At 39.4% G+C, this 25,277-nt stretch overlaps 2 protein-coding genes and 1 long non-coding RNA gene across 7 annotated transcripts in view; 2 read left to right on the forward strand and 1 right to left on the reverse strand.

The window, feature by feature from the left end:
- CCDC18 (coiled-coil domain containing 18) overlaps positions 1 to 16,138 on the forward strand; it is a 28,515-nt gene extending 12,377 nt beyond the window's left edge. For 4 of the 5 annotated variants that reach the window (XM_035121720.3, XM_035121722.3, XM_088673138.1 and 1 more), the window contains exons 10-28: positions 926 to 1,008; positions 1,106 to 1,257; positions 1,420 to 1,637; positions 3,197 to 3,307; positions 3,623 to 3,754; positions 4,481 to 4,615; positions 4,929 to 5,006; positions 6,396 to 6,512; positions 7,554 to 7,721; positions 8,776 to 8,918; positions 9,386 to 9,549; positions 9,971 to 10,184; positions 10,275 to 10,374; positions 10,535 to 10,651; positions 11,582 to 11,725; positions 12,256 to 12,459; positions 12,890 to 13,027; positions 13,626 to 13,814; positions 14,575 to 16,138. In XM_035121720.3, the coding sequence (XP_034977611.3) occupies positions 926 to 1,008; positions 1,106 to 1,257; positions 1,420 to 1,637; positions 3,197 to 3,307; positions 3,623 to 3,754; positions 4,481 to 4,615; positions 4,929 to 5,006; positions 6,396 to 6,512; positions 7,554 to 7,721; positions 8,776 to 8,918; positions 9,386 to 9,549; positions 9,971 to 10,184; positions 10,275 to 10,374; positions 10,535 to 10,651; positions 11,582 to 11,725; positions 12,256 to 12,459; positions 12,890 to 13,027; positions 13,626 to 13,814; positions 14,575 to 14,982 (3,015 nt within the window). In that variant the 3' untranslated portion in view covers positions 14,983 to 16,138. The remainder of the gene's footprint in view (positions 1 to 925; positions 1,009 to 1,105; positions 1,258 to 1,419; positions 1,638 to 3,196; positions 3,308 to 3,622; positions 3,755 to 4,480; positions 4,616 to 4,928; positions 5,007 to 6,395; positions 6,513 to 7,553; positions 7,722 to 8,775; positions 8,919 to 9,385; positions 9,550 to 9,970; positions 10,185 to 10,274; positions 10,375 to 10,534; positions 10,652 to 11,581; positions 11,726 to 12,255; positions 12,460 to 12,889; positions 13,028 to 13,625; positions 13,815 to 14,574) is intronic. The other variant, XM_088673139.1, reaches the window with a different exon arrangement.
- On the reverse strand, positions 5,972 to 20,461 carry LOC118088290 (uncharacterized). The gene is made up of 4 exons (XR_009557874.2): positions 20,271 to 20,461; positions 14,840 to 14,937; positions 13,612 to 13,718; positions 5,972 to 8,516 (listed from the first exon to the last, which is right to left on the reverse strand). It is a non-coding gene; the product is annotated as an uncharacterized LOC118088290 (long non-coding RNA).
- Positions 17,242 to 24,998, forward strand: LOC118088289 (retinol dehydrogenase 8). Its single transcript, XM_035121724.3, has 6 exons — positions 17,242 to 17,475; positions 18,046 to 18,207; positions 19,393 to 19,572; positions 21,109 to 21,202; positions 21,865 to 22,048; positions 23,214 to 24,998. Exons 1-6 carry the CDS (start codon positions 17,379 to 17,381, stop codon positions 23,451 to 23,453), a joined length of 957 nt encoding a protein of 318 aa, XP_034977615.3. The 5' UTR covers positions 17,242 to 17,378; the 3' UTR covers positions 23,454 to 24,998.
- Positions 24,999 to 25,277: the final 279 nt, after the last annotated feature.

Genomic DNA, 25,277 nt, shown 5'->3' on the forward strand with positions numbered 1-25,277 from the left:
GCTCCCCAAGCAGGTCGTAAATCGAGAGGCGCTTCTGCGCATGCGTGTGCCGCGGAACCTGGATGTAAACACTTCCAGGTCCACAACGGTCGCAAACCGATCAGTCGGAAACCACAGCGGTCGCAAACCGAGGTATGACTGTACAGTATAGTCTAGGAAGCAATAATTGAGCAATGACTGGTCTCCAGAATAGACCACAATTTCTTCCTTGAAGGAAGGTTGCTTATGATACTTCACATACTCCTGTTGAGTAACTCTTATTGTCCTCTGAAAGGTTTGCCTGAAAGGAAAAATCCCCACATTTCTCTTTTTTTACCTAGCTTTGTGTGCTACACATCCTTCCCTTAATTGAATAGGGCTTCTATAACTCTCCAATAGCGCAGTGCATCCTGAACAAGTTCTTAGGATGCATTACATCAGTGGTTGCAACTGATGCAACTGTCTGAAAAGCCAATCTGCTAATCAAGAGGCAGAGATGATGGAATATCAACCACAATCCCAGTCCCTTGGTCACACAGATGTTGATTGGCATAAGCACAAAAGCTAATAATGGGGGAAGTAGATCAGAAATGACAATGATGGAGAAAGCTAAGCAATTTTCTATGCATAACATTGTTTTCTTTTCCCATCCCGTCACATTTTATGTTAATTTTGAAACATCCCCAAAGTTTTGCAGTACTGAAAAGTTGCTTGCAATTTGATGGCCTGTTGCATAACCTTGGATCTTCACTAGAGTTAAGCACTTTTAATTCCTGCCAGGTTCAGTGGAAGAGCATGTGCTTACCCCTAACTCTGTTGAGATAAGGAGAATTTAAACATTTTTAGTTTGGGTTGGATGGTAGAGATTAAAGTTCCTCAAATAATGATCAATTGTGCCATAAACAACATTTTTATGTGTCTTTCCCCCCCCCCCCCCAACTTGCAGGCTAATCATTCCATGCATCATTCTAAAGAAGCATCATGTCCCAATTGCTGTGATTTAAGTAGATCCCTGATAGAAGAGCTAAGGTATTATATTTTAAGCAGAAGTAATTGCGTGCATTTGTAACGAACGTCAAAAAAGAAAGGAAGAATACAACTGCTCTCCCTTCTTTGTTTTTCCTAGATTAAAGCTGACAATGAAAGAAGCATTGATTAAGCAATTTCAGGAAGAAACTATGACCAGTAATGCATGTCAAGATCTCTTTGATGAAAGTGAGAGACAAGAATTGAATGGCCTAGAAATTGAACCAGTAAAATTGACAGGAAACCAAACAGGTATGCACACTATAATATACAATAGTTGAAACTGTACAGTTTCTTCTGGTATGTATAGTTTCTTCAGAACAATCCACTGAGCAATAAGAGCATGCACGCCTGCTCCTGTTATTTAAATATTTTATAAATCAGTACCCTTAGACACATTATTTCTTTTGTAAGAGAGAAAACACCAACAACTGGAACTTGTCACTAAGCAATTTGAAAAGGTCAAGCAAAGATTACATGGACAGTTAGAAGAACTACGTACTAAACTGGAAAAATGTGAAGCTGAGAATTCATTTTTAAAGGAGACCATGGCCCAGCGAACTAGTCAGTTTCAAACAATACAGGATGAACTGTTGGAGAAAGCTGCAAAATCCAGTACCTTGGAACGAGAAGTAAGTAGAAATGAAGAAGTCTGTATTCCTAGGAATTCTATAGAGCCTTATCCAGTGCTGCAGCCATGTGTTACCTCTTCCTCTGCTGTCCCTTCCAGCCAACCATACACCCTTAAAATCAGCGCTGGAGGGTGCGGAGACCTTCCAGAGATTCTGGAGGTGCATGTGGGAAAACAAGTTCTTTTTATGTTGTGAACTGCCCTGAGATCTACAGATGGAGGGTGATAAACAAATTTAATAGATGTTGTTGTTGTTATCATCATCATCAACAACAACAACAACAATTTTGCTAGTGGAACTATAATACTGTAATAACAATTTATTTGTACTCCACCCATCTGACTGGGTTGTCCCATCTGCTTTGGGCGGCTTCCAACATATATATAAAAATAAAACATGACACATTAAAAAACTTCCCTACACAGGGATGTCTTCTAATGGTTATAAAGTTACTCATTTCTTTGACATCTGATGGAAGGGTGTTCCACAGGGTGGGTGCCACTATCGAGAAGGCCCTCTGCATGTACACGTACAAAGCCTTAGGTACAACCCTCAGTTTTTAATTTCATATAGTTCCTACTGTGAAAGGCTATGCTGCTGTTTCTGGAGGAAATATCATTGGAGGAAATGACAGCATACAAATAAATATGGCTAATTTGACCCAACATCCCCCCCCCAACAAATAAAAGTCACTGCAATCAACTGTATGCAACCAACCATGATCTGGGCCCTCCAATCTCTTGCACCACCAACAAAACCAATCAACCTATTTATGTGATGCTGACACAAAAACTCCACACATACACTATGCAATGGAATGAAAAATGACTATTCCCCTTCTTTCTCCCACCTCTCTCCCCATTTCTCTCCCTAACCTCACAATGCCTATAATAGCAGTGTTTCACACCAAATGTAAACGACCCGTAGAAAGGACTCTGAATTGAAACACATATGATATACGTACCTTTGGTATCCATGAAAATCCTTTAATAAAAATATTTTTAAGGCCCTAATCATATAGTGGCACCTCTTTGATTGTTACAGGAAAAGCGCCTCTGCAACACCCTAAAGGGCTCCATTGTTATTATAGAAACATGCCTTCTATAAATCTCTTTTTTATCAGTAATTCATCTAGAGATCCTATCCTTATGGAACATTCCTTCTTTCACAGTGATAGTTCCTCTTGGAATTGGATTGCTGAGGTTGGCACCTGCAATCCAGCTAGCAGCTAACTTGATTCATTATTGACAAAGAATGCCCAAAGTACATTGTAGTGTTTGTGGCATAGTCCCACAAGACCCAATGCAGTACAGTAGCAATATATTTTGTTCGCATGTAATGCCAGGGAGTGGGGTGCAATCCATTTAATGCATGATACAGTGGTACGACTTACGAATGACTCAACAACCGAATTTTTCGACTTACGAATGGGAGTAATGGCCACGTGCTTAAGAATGTCTCGACATCTGAAAAAAAATCGCGGCGGTTTTAGATAGGGATTTTTCGACTTAACGAATTTTTTTAGACTGTGTGTTCTCAGTTTATATATTTCTTTGTAGGCAGCAAGGAAATCCTCTAGGCTCTCAGCCCTTGAAAAACAGTTGGAAGAAAAGACTCTCGCTTACACAACTGTTGCTGAAAAAAATACTGAGCTGGAACGGGAATTAGTGGTAAAACTCCTATTACCTATTCACAGCTTCTTGGGGTGGAAGGAGATGTATTTACATATGTAATGTTATATTATTAGTGTTTTCTAGGCATTAGGCATTACTGTTTTCAGAGTTTACTTCTAACGTGATTTCTAACAAGCAAATTGTTTTTCCTTAAGTGCTTGCAAACAGTTTAGTACAATGTGATTTCTGTTTATACTGTTTTCTAGCTGCACTTTGGTTTGTAATATGACATAACGTGGCACTGAAAGATCCATATAATTTTCCACTGAAGCATTAATTTATACAACTCAATAATGAGGCTGTTTTTCCTAGGAAGTGAATGCTCAGCTTCACAGCTTAGAAAGAAACTTCAATGAGGAACATGGGCACCTAGCCACAGTGCTTAAAAAAACAAATATGATTCATCATGAGCACCAGAAAGAATTGGAAAAGCAGATTGAATTGGTAAGCTTCTAATTTGTATAGTATCCCCCCCCCCCCAGTTCCTAAATATTTTGGTGATCTCTTAATAAAAGATTCAGTATCTCTCCCATGCTGCCTTTGTGCTCGATGCATCCATATAAGACCAGTCACATATAAGAGGCCACTTGAAATTTAAGTGTAAGGAAGTTGCTTCAGGTGGCAAGTTGTTTCTGAGAGTTAGCTCAGATTTTGCCATGGTGGTCTTTCCAGCTACAAAAACAATTCTGAAGCAGCAATAGGCTGCGGACATTGAGCTGGGTAAAGGGAAAGCCTTCCCCAAAATGTTCATAAAGGCACAAACCTATTTCCATTGATGGATATTTTGTTATCTCTCCTGCACTTTCAAGAAGCAACTCCATCAAAAAATGAAAGTGTCAAGTTGGACTTTCAGCTCTCCCTAAATTCAGTATACCACATGACCTAGAACTTATAGCTGCAAAACATTCTTTAGTAAGTACCTCCAGACATATAGTTTTACTCAGAGTAGACTTATTGAATTTAATGAATAGGTTACGCCCATTAGTTTCAACAGGTCTACTCAAAATAAAACTTACTTGAATGCCACCCATAAATATATTGTTGGCGACACTGTTATAATGAGTATCATGTAAATGTAGCCAATAAATGTAACCAATTGTTGCAGCTGTATTATTTGTCATTCTCTAACAAATACTTTATGGGTCAATAACTAATTCTTCTTTTTAATAGCTTGAGTCTCGACTAGAAACGAGATGCCAGCAATTCCATGAGCAGGAGAACACAATGTCACTTTTACAGCAAGATATATTATGTAAACAACGTCAGATTGAATCACTAGATCTACTGCTAATAGAAAGCAAAGAGGTATCAATTTTTTTTTGAGGGCTGCTTGCAAAATACCTGGTTTTTTTCATATGGTCATTCCCAGTGCTGTGTGTTGTTGCTTCAGAAAGTGCTGCTGGCATGCTCTGTGGCAGCAGCAAAATCTTAACATTTCCTCAGGGAGGGGAGATGAGTTTGCACAGTCCTTGCGCGGGGCTCCTGCTGTCAGGATTTATTAGTTCCATCACTGCTGTTGAGTTTATTTTTCTTGGTGGACTAGTATTTTTTAAAAGTGAACTCTAAAATCAAGTTCTAAGATGGTATGTTTTCTTCTTTTGATACTGTATTCAAACAGGAAGTGGAAAATCAGAAAGCCAAGAAAGAGGAAGCATTAAGGATATTACAGAGCCAATTTACTGAGGAAACAATCAAGGTATGTACATTTCCTTTCCTTTTTTGATTTCTTGTGACTTCTCATGTCTTGCAATATTTTATTTCATAAAATTTATACACCTCTGATCCTAAAAAACCCTCAAAATGTTTTACAAGAAGTTAAAGCAATAAATTCAAGAAAAGTTTGCTAATGCATTTTGAAACCTGCAAAAGTTAACATACAAACAGATTAAAATTAGCTTATTAATTTAATTAGCTTCTTAAGCATCTTGGTAGGCTTTCTGTTCCTTTCTTTGACCAAAACTTTAGAATATTTATACTGAAGGCTCTCTTTCCCATCAATTATTCTCCTTATTTCATTATGAAAGGGAAGAATTTAAGAGTGAGTACCTTGAAATGATTTTTCCTTAGGCACCAAAGTAATGTTTGACCTATTTAAATTTGTAAAGAAAAACCCTTTGTGATTCTATGTTTATACTTATATCTGTTATGGTTTATTAAACTAATCCTTAATATTATTATTTATATAGCATGATCGCAGCACAAAAAAAACACTTTACATGCTAACAATCATCACAGATAAGCCTCTGCTCCGAAGAGCTTACAATCTAGATTTTGAGTCATGGAGCTGCCAACAAAAAAACGGGGAGGGAAGAAAGGCAAGGGTGATTAAGATTGAATATGAACAAATGTACACATACATTTATTTTCCTTATGGGTGAGGGCTAAATAACCAATAGGGTTTTTGAGGAAAGATGGATTTAAGGATGAATTTGAAAGAAGAGACAGAGGTAGCACCATGTAGATCAGGGAGAGAATTCCAAACATAATCACATGATACTTTAAAATGAAGTTTGCCCCATTCCCCACAACCCACAGAAAAGTATGTTTGAGGGAGAGAATGAGACACCCAATAACATTCTATCTGTATAACCTACAGACAAGAACCACAACATTAGGGTTCTTGTAATTTTAATTCATTGCATTGATGGGATTATGGCAGGGTTTTGTTTTTGAGTCCCTGGGATACTGCATTGTGAAAAACTACTCCTGATGAATTCCTTCTGCTGCATAGCTATTAGAGGTACAGATGAGCTACAGCTGAAATGTTTCTCTTTCTCTGAGGTATAATAAATTAATAAGTACTGCACTACATTTAACTTTAATTTGTGAAAAACACTTGTGTGGGTATGCAAACATGCAAATAACTTATTATCGCTTCATTTTAAAATGTTGTGCAGTTCAAAGATATGTTCAGATATTGTTATTTTAAAGAACTGGTATACATTTCTGCCAGTATATTAACTAAAATTACATTGGCTTTGTACCCATAACAAAAAGTAGCATATTTTATTGCAATTTTGGGTTCTGGGGGTGTTTCAGAAGTGCAATTCTTTCCCAAATTTTATCTGCCTTTGATTCTCATTAGGTCAGACAGCTACAAGCAGCGCTAGATGACTGCAAGGAAGATCTAGCGGTATATTTAAGTAATCTCGAAGAAAGTAAAGTGTTATTTGAAAAACAGCTGGCGAAGAAAAATGACGAGGTAAACTTTTTTGATGCCTACGTCATTAATGCCTACAAAAGAGCTTGAATGTGCGCAGGGGCCATTTTTATGTGAGCACATTTGTGCAGGTTCATCCACCTGTGAGTGCTTTCAATTTTATGTTTCCAAAATCTGTCATAATGTTTCTCATTCAAATTAGTGAGAGGTGCTTGCTGGGGTGTATTCATGCTATCTGCTGTTTCCCCCCCTCGCTTAGTACTTTCCCACCCTCTGCGAGTTCAGGAAACCCGAGGTCCATTGTGGGTGTGCACATGGGTATTTGTTTATGCACAAGACAAAGACATTCCTCTTAGATTGTTAACAACTTTGTGTTCTTCTGGACATTTTAACTGCCACACACCCCTTTCAGATGGTTCTCATTATCTTAACATTTTGCAGAGGAGGTGGGGTTGCTTTGCTTCTTAGAATTGTACATTACAATTTGTTTGGTTTTAATTGTGTTTTATATATTATGTTTTTATATCGTAAGTCCCCTCAAAACTATTTTAGTAGTAAGTGTATAATAAATTTGCGCACACACACACACACACACATTTATATTTATATTTATATCCCGCCTAAAGGTGGCAGACATGTAGTTGCCCATAATCATGGTAGCTCCATGTGGTGGCATTAGAATCTTTGTTCAGAAAAAAGTTTTACTTGAGAATTGGCTTAATTGTGGTAAATATTTTACTCGTAGGAAATGTAAGGAAATACAGAAGCATTAAAATCTTCAGTGTAGCTTAGGATAGAAAGTGTACCAGTAGTATGCAGATATAATAATTTAGGAGGATTCATCTTAAAATAGAAGTAGGTCTTTCCCAAAGTTACTCCTTTTTTTTTTAGATAGAAGCATATTTTCAAATATAGACCATACTATGCGAATTTGATTTTATATTATAATGAAATTCTGTGATGTGTGTTTTAGCAGTAGCTTATGTATGTTGTCAGGCCGCTCTCCTATAAATGATGAAATGGGAGCAAGCTGAGAACATATCTCAAAAGTATTAGTCCTTCATCATTTTTATTTGTTTCCAGATACAGCGGTTGCACAAAGAAATAAAGTTGAAAAATAACAATCTTCAGTCAACTAGTGAACAAAACTTCATTCTGCAGCAAACACTGCAGCAGCAGCAGCAAATGTTAAACCAGGAAAGCATTAGGAATTGTGAATTAGAAGATAGCCAAATTAAGCTCCAACAGCAGGTACAGGCTTTGTGATAAATGTTAATGATCAGTAAAGGATTTATATTGTCCATGTTACTATTTGATACACTTTCATGTACCATGTATATTTGGGAAACAAAATTATGTTATGCCATATGCTGCTCTTGAAAATGCTTTCTCTATCAAAATAGTTTACTGTGAAGTGTGAGGGGCTACTATTTGAGGAACACGTGCCTAAAGCCCTGTTGGCCATATAGAATTAGTTTATTTATATACAGGGTGAGTCTTTTAAAAGAGCCCCTGTGGAACATGTGTACTCTGTATCCACGGGGCCTCTTTTAAAGGACTCACCCTGTATTTGCCACTGGATGTGCTCTGTAAAGGCGCAAGTGCAGCATAGGTCTGTACACATTATATCCTGCAGTCAGATTTACACAGGATTATGCAAACGGCACAAATTTTCTTCTTCTGAAGTTTGTAAAAGCTTATTTGCATATTAATAGGCAGTTGCTATAGGTACAATCTTATGCATGATTATTTAGAAGTCCCACTGTGTTCGTTGCCGCTTATTCCTTAGTTAAGGGTGTTTAGGAATGTGCAAATATGCACTTCCCTGCTTTAGTTTCATTATGTTTGAGTGATGTTTTACAATTTTCATTGATACCAATAAAAATCGACTTTAGGGTAGTAGTACCACTTGAGCAGTCTCTAAGCCATCATTTCCACAGCAATCTTGTTACATTAAAATTAACTTCTCTGTTGGAACTGTTTTTTGGTAATTCTTCAGTAGTTTTATGCCTTAGTTGGCTTTTGACTGGAGAATTATGCTCTTTCCTGTGAATTAGAAGGTGAACAGACATTTATTTTTTTGTTATTGTACATGTATCTTGAAAACAATTATTTCCAAAGGAGAGGAACAATAACCATTGGGCAAACAGTAATCAAAGGCCTTTAAGATAAAGCTAGATACACAAACTTGCACACGTGTATATGTGTTTGTGGTTTCAGGGGATGTATACCTGCAAATGAAGCCCAACAGTGCTTTTCTGTGTATGTCTACACACTTACCTCTATTAAATCCTTTTAAAAATAGGTATTAAAATTAGAGCAAGCACTTCAAAAACAGAAGGAAATTTTGGAGGAAGAGTTGAGAAAAACTACCGAGAATCTCCATGTAGTCTCTGAAGAAGCTGATTCGAAAAGACAAAAAATAGCAGAACTCACAGGCACAATCAGGTAGGTTCAGAATACTCTTCTGTGGATGGGTCCTTTTAAATCTCTATACTGCATATATCATTACTTTTAAATTCTTTTTCTGAATTATCATTTTTGAAAGAAGAGTTTTCTAGAACAGAACTTTTTAAGCATGTTAGTTCAAGCATTAAGGGCCTGGTAGCTTAAGCCCACCTTCCTCAACTTGCTGCCCTCCAGACATCAAGGACTACAACTCCCATCAGCTGTGCAGGCTGGGGCTGATGGGAGTTATGGTCCAAAACATATAGAGGGCAACAGTTTGGGGAAGGCTGATATAGGTTATTGTGCTGTTGCAGACCCATCTCACTTGGAGACAGATACATAGTTCCAACTTCTTAAATACTCAAGTTCAAACTCAGTGTGCCATAGATCCAAATTTTGCTCAGAATAGCATTAAGAACACACATATTTCAGTTACTGATTGAGATTTTCTAATTCTGCTTGTTTAGGCAAATTAAGATAGAGATGGATCAATGTAAAGATGAGCTAATAGACATGGAGAAAGAGTTAGTTCACTTAAGACGAGATGGTCACGCTAAAGCAACACAGCTGGACCACTTGGAAATGTCTTTGGAGGAGAAACATGAAGAATTGCAGAAAAAGACGCAGCAAGGTAGTCTCTTTACTGTGCTTTTTCAATAACTACTTTGAAATGAATGTGATGTGTTTCTCAGGGATAATATACATTGGAATGGTAAGCCTACATGAAAGAAAGCCACAGGGAACAAGGCTGTAGAACAGGCATCCCCAAACTGCGGCCCTCCAGATGTTTTGGCCTACAACTCCCATGATCCCTAGCTAACAGGACCAGTGGTCAGGGATGATGGGAATTGTAGTCCAAAACATCTGGAGGGCCGAAGTTTGGGGATGCCTGCTGTAGAATCTTTGTAGAGCTGTCTAATATGTATGACTAGAACAGATGCTAGCCTTTTCACTGCTAGAACCCAGCTGTGAATTCAGTATGTAGTCCTCAGTCTACACACACACATACTCACACACTTCCTTTTCTTTTCTGCTTTCCATATGCACTACAGTGAAACAGTTAGAAGATAAACTGCTTCAAGCTGAGACACAGCAAAAGGATTCTGTGCAGAAAATAGGAACGCTGGAGCATGACCTGCAGAATGCCACTAAGAAGCTAAAAACTAGTTTGAGACAACTGCAAGAACTTCGGAATATGCTACAGGAAGCACAGTTGGCTCTGGAGGAGAAGTATGCTGCTATCGAGAATTTAACAGAAGAACTAAGGTAGGCTGAACCCTTGTTACTGAGCTGCATCACCATTGCGGACTATTACATTGGAAACCCTTATGCTTTATTTTTTATTTTAAATTGCAGAGACTGCAAGGATGAACTTGAGAACAAAAGGCAAGAACTCCTTGAGATGGAAAAGATACTAAAAGAAAGGAATTGGGATTTGAAACAAAGAGCAGCACAGGTTAGAACTTTATCAGTATAATTTATGAATTTTGATAAGCTTCATACATATTTTGGGAGCCTAAGTGATAACCACAACTCTGTGGTGCATAATTTCATACATGATAAGCATCTTCTAATACTTGTTTTGTGTTTTTGCCTTCTCTCTCTCCCCTTTTTAGGTTACACAGTTGGATATGTCAGTTCGTGAGCATAGGGGAGAATTGGAACAAAAAATAATTAAATTAGAAGGAAATTTGGAAAAAGCAGAGTTGCAGATCAAGGAATCCAACCGACAGGTACTTTGATTATATATTGTTGGGTGAAAAATATTGTATTGAAGTCAAATGTAACCCTTACTAATATAATAGCTTGTGGAAGTTTTGAAGCATGAAACAGTACCGTGTTTCTCATATTATAAGACACGTCTTATATTTATTTTTTCCTCAAAAAAACACACTATGGCTTATTTTCAAGGGATGTCTTATTTTTTTCCTCCTCCTCCTGCCGCGGCCGGCATTGCTGCTGCGCCTATCACTATGTCTTATTTTCGGGGTATGGCTTATATTCCTTGAATGCTTAAAAATCCTGCTATGGCTTATTTTATGGGGATGCCTTAAAATATGAGAAACAGGGTATATGGGCTGTGTGTGTTAACTAACAACATAGTTTTTTAAACATAGCAATACATGTTGTGCCATTAATGTACATAAAATTATAACAGTTGCACAAGTAGAACAGTGCCATAATCACAAGTAAATTATAAGAAGTCTCACAACACATGTTACCTGGGCAGCCTATATACAATCAGTACATTTTACCACTGCATTAGTGGGACAGACAAAACAGTTACATGAAACACATTGGTGTTGCAACATTATTTTGTACCAACCACATAGGTGACCCCCTTCTTTTATTGGTGTCAGCAGTTATAGGCCCTGCCCATTCTGAGGATGCCTTTCTTGAAACTGCATATGCATGAGGGTAAAAAATGGAAGGGAAGGAGCCAACTTGAACCACAATTAATGAAACATACTATTGCATTAACTAAACTGGAAGAGCTAAATACTGTCACAGAATCTGCTCAACTGACCAACTGTAGATTTTAAACAGAAGTTGCAGAGTTTAATTCACATAGTGTATATAAGATGTGCTGTGGGGCTGTTGTTACAATTCCTAAAACAGATAATTCTCTTAGTAAGTAATCCTGTCCTACACCCTGTTGCCAGATTGAGAGTTTAGAGAGCAAGCTACAGCATTCCAAAGGTGAACTTAAGGAGAAAGAGTTGAACATCCTTCAACAAGATCAAGAGATCAATCGCCTTAAAAAGGAAACTGGAAGAAAACAGGAAAAAGTAACAGATATTGAGAAAGTAAGTTTTATTTGCATAATAGTTTTTTCTGTGACTATAGTCACTATCTGATTTTTCATCAGCCTTAAAGGGTGGGAAAGAAATGTATCCTGTTCATGGAAGGGGTTGAGTCCAGATTTGCTCTTCTGTAAACAGAAGGCTCCTGCTGGAGGAAGCAAGGGGTGTCTGAATTTTCATTTATCTCCTCCCATGCTTCATAGCAGATTTTTATAGGTGCAAGGGCTGTGATGGGGGGGGGGGGGGGAGAAATAATTAGCAAGTATTCCTTCCCATGCAAGCAGCTTTTTGTACTCTGAATCCATCAATTTGAGAGTGTCTATAGGATTGTGGTCTCATTGCTTGTTTCCCTTCATCTCATGGTGGTCTTTTAAGTCTCGTAATATGCTACTGATTATTTATCATAGTGAGGACAGGAGGCTACACAGATAATGGATCTGATAAGGCATGGCAGCAGAATGGTCTGTTAAAAATGGAAAAAAGGATGTAAAAATGCTTACGGTTTGTTAATGCTCATTGTTTACCCCTTTTAGAAGGTGGAGGAACAGGAAAAGTTCATGGCAGAACAGCAAAAAGAAATACTTGATTTGGGTCAGCAGCTGAGACTAGAACGTGAACAGATGAAAAAGGTCCATTTGGAGCTACTGGAAAGTCGCCGTCAACAGGCTCAAGCTCAGAGAGATGTGGATAGGCTCTCTCTTGAACTGGAAGAAGTGAACCACCTCTCGCATGAAAAAGTAACCGTTTTTCATAGTTCTTCCTGTCAACAGAATTGGCCCGATACAGGAGTGTTCCTGTACCAAATTTAATGTGTATTGGGCAACAATGGCTTCCTCACTTTAATGGGGGTTCATTGGTTCCCTGAAAGCAGAAAGGGAATAGAGGAAGGAGGACAATGCTATACAGTCATACCTCGGTTTAAGTCCGCTGCGGTTTGAGTACTCTTGGTTTGAGTACTCCGCGGACCCGGAAGTGTTTACTTCTCGGTTCTGCGGCGCTCGCATGTGCAGAAGTGCTAAATTAGCACTTCGTGCACGCACGGAAGAGGTGCTCTGTTTAAGTACTGCTCGGGGAGCAAACGGCTCCCCGGAACCAATTGCGTCCTTAAACCGAGGTATGCATAAAAATATTGTTGCTGATATTATTCATTTCATAATTGCCTTTTAGGAAAGTCGTACAAATCATTTGGCAGAACAACTAGGGGCAGCTCAGGCACGGGAAGCCCAGTTAGAAGCAAGAATGCAAACGGAGATTAGGAGGCTCTCGGCAGAAATACACTCACTAAAGCAGTCGTATACATCAGAGGTAAAAACAAAATTGCTCTTACCAACATGTGTTGTATTTTTTTGGATGTGTGAGAACTGAACAGTTAATATTTATCTTGGAATTTTAGAGACTGGCCATAGGCTTTACTTGGCACCTTTGTTTAAAAGGAAAACTTTAGATTCTGGCATTGCAAATAAGGGAGAACATAGGAAGGTGCCCTATACCATCAGTCCATTGGCCAACCTACAGTGATTGCCAGTGGCTCTCCAGGATTTTAGGCAGCGTTCTCTCCCAGCCCTACCCAGAGATGCTGGGGATTGAACCTGTGACCTTCTGCATGCAAAGCAGATGCTGTACTACTCAGTAATAGGCCTTCCCCAAATGTTTCAGGACCATTCATCTTTGTCATCCCTTCCCAATCGTAAGTTCAGGCACCTTCATCAAATTACTAAATCAACACTGATGCAGAACATTTGATTTTGGAGACTGTCATTTGAACAAGAAATTCCGCAATTATGTATCATTTGGGACATTAGCTTAATAAGGCTATTTGTTCTAGGCCTCTATTATAAGATTAGAGTATAAACAGATCATAAAGTTTTGAATATAATTTGTTGTCTTACCTTTATCTCTTCAGAAACTCTTACATGAAACAGAGGAAACAAAACGGAAGGAGTCGATATCTAAATCTCATCATCTTTATGGGCAATTGCAACAGCTGAAGCTAGACCTGGAAGATGCACAAGGCACTGTCTGTAATCTACAAGAACAGCTTAAGTCCAGAAATGACATGATTGATGCAGCAAACGAAGCTCTGCTTCTCAAAGTGAGTAAGCACAAGAATGTGTTTTCTTGACATACAAGGCAGCATAACAAAAATCTCCTGTACAAGGAGAAATTAATAAAATTATCCACCTTCACTGATACTTACTAACAAAGATTTTTAGCAATTAGGCTTTTGTGAGACTTGGGGGCCAAAGATGGTCCTCCAAGCCTATTTGGCCATTGATACTCCCCAGACCACATCCCGTCTCCCCAGAACCTGCCTCTCACTGGCTGTACTCTGTATCATCCTAGAGTGTCTTTGCTTGGCTGGAATGTGTCCTTGATGATGCCTCTTGCTTGGCTAGATGGAAAGGTAGGGGTGTGTGGAAACCTGTCTTTTGCATGATGGAATCCAAAGCTAAGAGTCCCATCCATTGCTGTGCTTAGTTCTATCTTGGACCACACACACTGTTGCCTCTAGTTGCACTTGTGATGGGTGTTCAACCCCCATGGAATGCAACTATGGGACTTTAAAATGTCCCCACTCCTGGTTTGGAGCCTGACTAGACATTTTTTTTGGGGGGTGACTGTTGTTGACCTGTGTCTTCCCATTTCCTGGATAATATCTAGATAGAATAAGAAATAGGAAGCCCAATCATGTTCAGTGTCTTCCTGCCCTCTGTAGATGGCAGCTGATGAAGTGGGACAGGGAAATGCTGAAAACATTGTCACCGAATGTAGTGTGAAAATATTGCTAAGCTAATGTGAAAGGCATAATATTATCTTAAAGTGTTGAGTTATTTGTTTCTTTACATTTTTAGGAATCTGAATTAACAAGGCTACAAGCTAGAATTGCAGGTCATGAAAGAACAGAAAGCATCAAGCAACTATCAGCCCCACAAAACATATCCACTCATCAATGGTTAGATCAAGAGCCAGACTTTGACAGGCATTGTCAGAGAAAATCTGCGAGCACTAATGATCCAGGTTTTAAAGATGATGGAAATTTATTAAAACCGAAAAACATTTTTACATCCGATTCTTTGCTAATTTGTAGGAAGCCAACAGACACAATTCACGACTCACCAAAAAGTCCAAATGAATCCTCCTTTGATCCTTTGACACACATTGTAGAGGACGATGAGACTTGTGATAGCAGTGACTTCCAAACTCTTAGTGGCATGCTAAAATATATCAACAAAGAGATGAGTTCTGAAAATTGTCCATAATTTTCACCTGATGTAAACGACAATTCAAGTAGGTATTTCTGTACCATAGTATTTCTTAGGCAAATAGGACACAGTGCACTTTGTCTGGAGATGGGGCAGGGAAATGATAATATTGTTCCCTCTTTGAGTTACATTTTGTGGAGCAAGCATGACTACTAAGATGTATTAACTAATTAATGTTCCTCTAGGACAGACTTTACAAATGTAGCAAGAGTGCATATAGGGTCCCCCTTTTTTAAAAAAGGACACTAGCTTGATCAAAAATAAAAAGCATGATCCTTTGCAGAAGTAAGTTCCATTGTTCAATGCTTACCTATCAGGTGAGTGTGCATAGGAGTGCAGCCTAAACCTGAAAGCCATTTTGAGGAATTTTCTTCAGGATTAGTTTTTACCTGATTGTAATTGCAAATAGAGCATTATGAATAATGTAAATCAATGCTTTTGATAGATATTAGCATCAAGTGCATAAGTTCTGATTTAGACCAGTTAATGCTGTGTCCCAAGAGGTGTCCAAAATCATTTATGAGAGCTGTCAAGGTAGGGATGGATCTCTCTGGGTTTGTGATAGTGAGTAGACTGTCATCCACAAATGAGATTATCTCTTGTTCCCTACCAGCTGCATGGATACTGCTGATCTCACTACCAGGAATGGGGGGGCGGGGAGAGTATCCTATTTGTAAATTACCCAGGAAGACAATAAGATCCTATCAAAGGCCTTCTCTGCATCAAGTGAGGGGAGGGCAGTGGGGTGATTATTATGCTTGTTCAAGTCATTAGTATGAGACCAGTAATTCATTTTAACTAGAACTTGAGGTCTGAATAAATTTCACATTTGTTAATGCCTATGTTAATATCTGTTTCAGGAACAAAGTTGTGAAGTAACAGTGTGCTGTTGGATTTGTTGTCTTCGTGAATATAATGATGTGCCATTTTATACAAACCCTGTACATATTTGAGAAACATAGTGACTCATAATCCCTTCCTATTTACCCCAATTCTATTTTTTATTACTGTTTTGAAGTAATTTGTACAGTGGGGGGGGGGGGTTCTCATAAAGAGAAATTTGAAGAATCTGGGTTTATTTAAAACTATTTTCCTGATACTTGAATATTTCAGCTAATGTATTATTGAATTAATAAACAAACAATACACATTGTATCACTTGCTTTTTCTATTACATACCCACTAGTTACCATGTGAGAGGGGGTGTGTGGAAATCCATAAATTTGTCCAATTTTAATTTTTTTAAAAAACTGAAAGGCACCAGCTTACCTTGTGGTATTGAACTTTGGGGTAGTGTTGTGTGAATAAGTCCTTCCTTTTGTTTTTCTGAACCCAATGCAAATTAATATTATTGGGTGACCCACAGTTATGAGAAAGAGATCAGAGGAATGTATCTCTGGGCAAGCCATGCTATTCATAATTCTATAAGCCTCTCATGTCTGCCTCTCCCTTAGCAATAACATTCAGATCAAGGGCTATTACATATGTCCTTTTGCTCTTAACAAGCCCCCTTTACTCATGATGAATCTTTTTTTTAAATACATGGCGTTTAAAAAAAATGTCAGCAGGAAAATCTAACAGAAAACGGATATTGCAGCACATAACAGAAGGGAAGTTGTTTCCTTTTCTAGATGCTGAATGTGAAGTGTTACATAGTGGCATGTTTAAATTGGGAAGACCAGGAACCCCCAGCCGGGCCTGCCTCCACCATACATTCTTTGATAGCCTTGATGGTGTGTCCCTGTTGTGGAACCCCTTGATATGTTTCTGCTAGTCCTTCAGTGTCCAAGCAGCCATCAACACCTGGCTAAAAAAAAGGATAGCTTCAGCAATAATGTAATTTGGCCACAATGATTGTGCCCAACAATAATAGTTATAGGGATTGCCAAGACTGAAGACCCCAACTGAGTTTCTTTTAAGGAGGCAACTGTCTTTGAGTTGCCTCAGATCTTTTGAAATTAAAGCACCAATTTGAAGGATGCATGCAATTTGCAAAGACAACTTGCAACTTGTCCTCTAGGTTTTGGTATAGTTGATCTCCAGTCCTGTTACCTGTTTAAATTCTGATAACCCACCCTTCATATTTTGTTGTTCAAATTTTCAGTTTAAAAACTGCTGAAACCTTGAAGCCTAACTTCCCTACAATGCATCATCAGATTATGCAACCTTTATATATAACCATGCCCAAACATCTATTTTTGTTTATTGCTGTCCATACGGAGATTATCTTCTTAGCTCTGTAATGCACAGGTATGCACCTTTAGATTTGCTGACGCCTAAAGTCCTGTGAATAAAAGCATCCAGGGGAGTATTAAACTTTTGTCCTGCAAAGCTACCAGACTATCCACAGACTGTCTAAGGGAAACGTTGCAGCGCATCTGTTACCATCCACAATGGCTCAAAAAACTGTGCTCATCACAGGTTGCTCCTCAGGAATTGGGCTGGCGTTGGCTGTAAAAATGGCCACTGATGAACAGAAACGATTCAAAGGTAACAACACCTCCTCTCTTTAATTTGCTCACCTGTGTTGCTGAACATTACCTAGTGTGAGCTATGTTGAGTAGTAAAGCTTTACATAGCATGATTGATGCAACTTTGCATCCTTGCAGTCTCTGCAATTTAATTTTAGAAACAAAAGTGTAAGGGTTTTTCTTTCTTGGAGAAGCCAAATGTCACTAGCCTCCATTATTTTACAGCCTGGTCCTATGCTTATTAAGAAGTAAGTCCCACTCAGTTTAGTGGGGCTTGCTCTTAAAACAAAGCTACACAGGAGCTGTTTATTTTAATCTATATGTTTAAATTAGAATTGATGGAATATTTCTATTTTTAATGTTGGCTGATTATTTCTCTCTCTCTCTCTTTTTTAAAAAACGGTCACAATCCTCTATCCACTTGTATGGAAGTAAGCCTTTTCTTAAAAATGGAAATATATTCGTGTTTCTAGTACCTTAGAGTCTGGAGCTGAAGGTTTATGTAATCGGTGTTCTAATTTTCATAACCTTTCTGAAATGAAAGGCTAAATACTGCTGTATGTGATATTTATTTTCCCTTTTTTTGCAGTTTATGCTACAATGCGGGATCTGGCCAAACAGGATAAACTGATAGAAGCTGCAGGCAATACTGTTGGAAACATCTTAGAGATTAAACAGCTGGATGTGTGCAGTGAAGAATCTATTAAAATGTGTGTCAGTAGCATCCCAGGAAGACGGATTGATATCCTAGGCAAGTAATGAATACCAATGGTGCATTCATTTTATGTATATATGATGCTAAATGTAAAAATTTATATTTATTTGTTACATTTATATCCCACCAATCCTCCCAGGAGCTCAAGGTAGTTCCACTCATTTCATCCTCAATAACTGGCCGGTTCTGGTAACTCCTGGTTGTATTACTGCCCTAGGTAAAGGTAAAGGGACCCCTGACCATTAGGTCCAGTCGTGACCGACTCTGGGGTTGCGCGCTCATCTCGCATTATTGGCCGAGGGAGCCGGCGTATAGCTTCCAGGTCATGTGGCCAGCATGACAAAGCCGCTTCTGGCAAACCAGAGCAGCACATGGAAACGCCGTTTACCTTCCCGCTGTAGCGGTTCCTATTTATCTACTTGCATTTTTGACGTGCTTTCGAACTGCTAGGTTGGCAGGAGCTGGGACTGAGCAACGGGAGCTCACCCCGTCACAGGGATTCGAACCGCCAACCTTCTGATCAGCAAGCTCTAGGCTCAGTGGTTTAACCACAGCGCCACCTGGGTCCCTATTACTGCCCTAGGTTGATGCAAATGATCTGGAAATTTCAGCTGGTCCAAAACTAGGTGATGGATGGGAGCTGGTGACCCTTCAAGTCATCTGGTCCCCGGGCATTTAAGGCTTCAAACCTTAGAACAAGTACTTTGAATCAGGCCTGGGAACAGGCTGGAAGCCGGTGCGAATGGCAAAGCACTGGTATGTTGGGATCCGGTCTCCCATAGGCACCTGCCTGCTCCTTGAGATGGACATCATAAGAGCCTTTGTCCTGGTTCCTCTGCTTAATGGGCTGAGATGGGTAGTGACAAGGGGGAAGGCCTCTTTGGTGGTGGTGCCTAGTTTATGGAATACCCTCCCCATAAAGGCCAAGGAAAAGATTTTTATTCCCCTTTCAAGTTACACATTTCGTGCTTTTAATTTCCACCCCTTGCTTGTTTTAAACTGATTTTATGCTGCTGGGTTCCTACTAGCTTTTTGATGCAGATTTGCAATGGTTTACATTTTTTATTGTAGGTTGTGTTTTAGTGTTGTAAACTGGCCAGAGACCCGAGTTAATGGGTGGTCCCACACGTTTGTTGCACATGAAAAAAATAAGAGCAACTTGAGTGGCAAATGATGGCTTATTGTTGTTGTTGTTGTTGTTGTTGTTTTGTATTTATACAGTTAGCAATGCCGGCATGGGACTCGTTGGACCTATTGAATGCCAGACCATCAAAGAGATGCAAAACGTGATGGATACAAACTTCTTTGGGTTGGTCCGACTGCTGAAGGAGATTTTTCCCGACATGAAGAAGAGAAAAAGTGGCCATATTGTGATTATTAGCAGTGTCATGGGAGTACAAGGCAAAGTAATATTGCATCTAATTAGTTACTGCAGCGTGTATTGCAGTTTAATGATGGCTATGCTCTGATCCCACGGCTGGAGGTAGATATGCTTCTGAATGTCAGTTGCTGAAAACCGCAGGAGGAGGACTCTTGCAATAGGCTCCCGGTTATGGGCATCTAACATAGGCATCTGGTTAGCCACAGTGAGAACAGGATGCTGGGCTCAATGATCCAGAAGGCTCTTACGTTCCCATATTCTTCAAGAGCCATCTCATCCTACATTTTTATCCCATTTTAAGTGGCAACACTACCTTTAGCCTTTGTGCTTCCCCAGAATTAATTCTGCATCAGCCAGTGTTCGAAATTCCCATTGTTCTAGGGTGGTGCATTTTGCATCAAGGAATTTCATTAGCACAAGCAGTTTCTGAGCTCTGGGTGCAGTATTGCACCTAAGATTTCAGATTAAAACTGCAGAGTGTAAGGGAAGGAGGACTTTTTTCTGTCTCCCCACTTCCAGCTACTCACTGAAGACTGGAGAAAAGACCCTCGTAGAATATTAGGGGGTGGGCTAGATCATGTGAAAAATGAACATAATATTTTAGCTGCAGTTCATTCATTTTCAGCTTTGTATTCTTGTTACAAAAATGTGCCTAGACATTCCATTATTACACCCATAAGCTAGATTTAAGATGCCATTTAGCTCCTAGCTTTCATACCTCAGTTTTTAACGCTGGCATCAGTTGAAGTTTTGCGAACGCTGAAACATCTCAGCCCTGGTTACCTCTGCTCCTGATTCAGCAGAAAGTGATTTTTGTGGCTTTTCCTTCCTCCCTTATTCAAGTAAAGGAATGTCAGATAGCTGGCTTGTGGTTTTCAGGCAAGAAATACTAGAAACAAGATCAATGATGACGATGATTTTAGTCCGATAGGCAACTGAGCTGCAATCTGCAGCTAAAGAGCAAAGTCTGCTCTTGCAACACAATGCCCTTATTTGTGGCATTGTAACCCAGAACGTTGTGTCAGTGGAGTTGTGCCACAGTGACGTAGCAACAGCAAAGACTGCACAGAAGTGTTGCATCAAGCCCTTCTGAAGGAAAGGACTGGGCTGGAGATTTATGGTGAAGCAACGGCAAGATGCGTGTTATCCAAAATGTTATCTGAAACTCTTTTGGTTTGCATGGACTTAGAAACATTTGCCTAACCTAAGGAATGGGAACCATCTGGTGTCTTTTCCATCCCCTTTCCTCAAAACTGGAGGTGATTTGAAAGAAGGATGGCATGTGCATTCATCCCATTTAGTAAATGAGCTTTGTTGTAAAATCTTTTGGGCAAGAGGTGAAAGAGGGGCAAAATAAATGTACGTTTGTTGTTCCTCGTTCTTGGCCTTGACAGTGATTCACTCTAATTAAATAAAAAACCATTTGTAATGCTGGCAGCATAAAATGATGTTGATCTGATGTTGTTTATGGTACACCGGAGACTCTTACATGACGGTTTCATCATCAGCTCAGGGTTTATTAAGATTAACAACTCACTATTTTTTTAAATCTATAGGGATTTTGTTCAATGATGTTTATGCTGCATCTAAATTTGCGGTGGAAGGATTCTGTGAAAGTTTAGCCATACAAGCGCTCAAGTTTAAAGTTAAGTAAGTATCAGCCTGGCTCATTGATTACTTTAATTTAAATTTACTTAGGTGCTGCTAAAGCAGCAGTTTTGACTTCACCCCAGGAGGTGCACTCCATTGTCTCTTGAGACAGACGGATGTTGACTGGCAGAGTGTCTAGAACAGGGGTCAGCAAGGTTTACCCCGCCTGGGCTGGTTCACTCCAACGAACATTCCTCCATGGGCTGGATCACACATGCGATTTCTGGCGTCTGCGTTTAAACAGACGCAATTTCTGATGCAGTGGAAGCGAGTCCCCACACCGCACTGTGCCGGTTTAGCATAGTACGCGGGGACTCGCCGAGCAGGCAGCTCGATTCAGGGGTGGCTCATGGGCCGGTTAAACGACCCCCATGGGCCGCTTGTGGCCCATGGGCCTTAGGTTGCTGACCCCAGATTGTATAAATCTTTTGCCTTTTACTAAGGCAAGGGTGAAATGCAAGATGCAAATGCAAGAAAACAAACCCTTGATTTTGAATGTTCACTTCTGGATATGGATTAAAATTAATGCTAAAATCAAGCACTATGTTGCATGGCTTTATTCTTTGCCAATTTATGCACAGTAACTAAGTTTGCATCTACCATCTTCTGCGTATAGTAGATGACTTACACAATATATCCTGTTTCTTTATTTTCCCAAACAGTCTAAGTTTAATAGAACCAGGGCCTGTAGTTACAGAGTTTGAAAGAAAAGTGTTTGAAGATGGGATGAACATGGATCTTTCAGCTGCAGATAAAGAAACAGCAGACATGTTTGTAAATATTTACCTGAAAAATTACAAGCAAATTTTCCAGACCCTGGGACAAACAGCTGAAGAGATAGCAGAGGTAATGCATTAGAAGGTTTTTTGGAATTTAAGACTGGGTTACATAATTATGGTTCACCAGCCTTGAGACATTGAGACATTATGCCACTGGCAATTGCTGAGCATCAGCTTCTGATGAAATTACAATCCAATGAAAGTGGGGGGAAGTGATAGCCAAGTCTAAAAATATCTGTACTCACAAGGCTCTGTTAATGTGAGTAATAACATTTTAGGCAGCAGGAGTCTAGCCAATGCTAAATGTAACTAGGCAATGTGCCAACAAACCTTTGTCTGAGCATCTTACCTACCGAAATCACTTGCATGTTCAGGATGAGCTCAAGTGGATAATATCTTCATTGCATATCTTTAGGCGTCAGGCAAAAACATTCCTCTTCTCCCAGGTTTTTGACTAATTAACAGTCTATGACCTTTTTAAACGGTGGTGTGTGTTTTTGTTACTATGTTATGTACCATATTTTTCTGTGTATAAGATGATGTTTTTTGCCAAAAAAATGTTAGGCAAAAATTGGGGGTCTTCTTATACATGGATACTGAATGCATAGTGGGGCATGGGGGCAATTGTCTGCGGCAAGTGGGCGGGGAGATCGGTTGTGCCCCCTCCCCAAGCTCAATAACTTTAGTGATTGTTGGCGATGGCTGTGGCAAAAGCGCAATTGGCGGCAAGTGAGCGTGCGGGGGATTGGCAGCTGTGGTGGTGAGTGGACAGGAGATTGGCGATGGGCAATAACATGTTAGCAACACCTGCGGTGAGCACACAATTGGTGGTGAGTGGGCGGGTGATAGTGGAAGCTTCATTCTATTTCTTCGGTCCCAATTTTTCCAGAAACAAATAACACATTTGAAACTAGGAGTACTCTATTACTGGTAGGGGACACTTATCTTGAGGGTATGTTCTGAGAGTGTCACTGATACAGAAGTTTCAGATTAAAAATAGTCAGGGAGGGGTGTGGGTGGGTGTGTTTCAGTTAGATCACTTTCAAAACATCATCGCTGGAACAACATAAGCAACCCAAATAGCAATATTGAGTTAAAGTGCTGGTTTTATTCCCCTGTGTTTTTTCTCCTCCTTGCGTTCTCCACCCACTTCCAAATATATTTGCGTGCGCACACACAGAGTCTGGTGCAATTCCAGAATGTTATCATGCCTTCTTTTCTCATTCTTACAGCATACAGTGAAGATAATTCTGGCCGAAAATCCTCCTTTTCGCCACCAGACCAACACATTATACACTCCAATTACAACACTGAAATACGCCGATCCAAATGGAGACCTGCCTATTGATACCTTCTACAAAATGGTTTTTCAGCATGATAAGGTTTTCAGTGCGAGTCTTAACTTCATTAAAATGCTGCGGTGGAAAAGCAGAAAAAGCTTTGACTTGGGAGAAGGAAGATCCTCCCAATGAGCAAATGGGTGGTTTCAGCTGCCATGTGGGCTATTTCACACACTTCCATGTTTCCTATATGGAAATGCTTTCTGTGTGGGGTGGGAGATATTTGAAATAGCCCTGACTGAAGCTAGAGTCCTATACACAATCCTTACTTGGGGGCAAGCCCAACTGAAGTTGGTGGGGCTTACTTCTGAGGACATCCACATATTTATGCTGTGAAACTGATTGTCTTCAGGTGGAGCACAATAGAGGTATTATGTTCTGAGATGTTACCCCACCCAAATACATTGGTTCTGATCCCTAGCCCCTCCTTAGCCTGGCAGCTCCTGTTCTGAACATAAATGTACTATTCTGACCACCTCAATGTTTTTCCAACACATACTTTCATTTACCTGAAAAATTAGGAAGGAGTAATGTGAAATTTATTGAAAGAACAAATAGCGCTTTTGTGTAAATCATCTGCCTAAGGGCAACATATACCACTTTAGGGTAGCAATGGGTGTGTACATGTTGCACTTTTAATGTTTCCTCATGTGGGGGGATTTACATGGAAAAGTAGCATGTCAGGGGAAATGGTTTATCATGCCTCACAGTCTCCCTAACAGACTATTTTTCTATGTGAAATGGTTTCTGTGTTTTAATTAGAGAAGTATTCAAAGAAAAGCTTTACAATTTACACATAAGAAGAGCCCAGCTGGATCAGATCAAGTTCCAACATGCTGTTCCAGAGCTGTCAAGGCAGCTTATCCAGAGGAAGGATGAAGCTACCAAAAAAGAAGAAGTTAAAAGCCCCCAAGCACACATAGTAAGCAACTTTAAATAAAGCCTTTTGGATCCTAACATACCTTTTACCTCTCATGCACAGCAAACTACATTGCTCTCCGTCTCATATGCTTTGCTCCAACTGATTTTCAGTTTCTTCTTTCAAGCTTCTCTCCTACTCTATCCTAAATATACCTTCCACACAACATACCATATTCTCATCTCTTTGTGAGGATTTTCTAGATGCTGCCTCTACAGAAAGTACAACTTACTGTTTGCTGGTGGCACTTATAATAAAGGTCAATTCACATAACAAACTTCTTAGCTATTTTGGAATTGGTATGTACCCAGGATCCTAACTGTATATAATTTACTGTGTATATGTAAAATGGGTAGAAGACAAATTGCTTCAGCAGAGATTGCAAGAAATGTTGTAGTGGTTTGTAACCTAATCCAGCTGTATTCACACATTTTAAAAGCATTTACATGTTACTTGTGGCATCAGAATGTGGCTAGAAATGTACATTCAACTGAAAGAGATGTAATGTACTCTTGAACGTCTGAAGAAGTGTGCATGCACACGAAAGCTCATACCAGTGACAAACTTAGTTGGTCTCTAAGATGCTACTGGAAGGATTTTTTATTATTTTTTTTCGACTGCGGCAGACCAACACGACTACCTACCTGTAACTAGGTTTCACCTGTGATTCTTGATGCAGTGTTTTTTCATGTGGCTTTCCTTAAACTGGATTTAGAATAATCTTATCCACCAAGTTAATAAATATCAAATGTAACCATTTTTGTACTGAAGACATTTATGCTTTTGAAATATTTCTAATTGTTAATAGTTATTAGATTATTAATCCTGAATAAATTAGCATTCAGAAGGAAAAACAGCTGGCGAGCTGGCAATGTATGTACCAAACATGTAAACTGTGTTGCACAGTGCAGTGTATGGGCTTATAATTCAAGGAAGAAAACTGTTTGCACTGCTAGCTCTAAAAGAATTAAAGACTACAGTTTGCCTAATGATTTGACTCTACTTTTAATGGTAATAATATTCACATGCATTGCTTC

This window comes from Zootoca vivipara, chromosome 7 (assembly GCF_965207765.1).
Source record: "Zootoca vivipara chromosome 7, rZooViv2.hap1.1, whole genome shotgun sequence".
NCBI classification, from domain to species: Eukaryota; Metazoa; Chordata; class Lepidosauria; order Squamata; family Lacertidae; genus Zootoca; species Zootoca vivipara.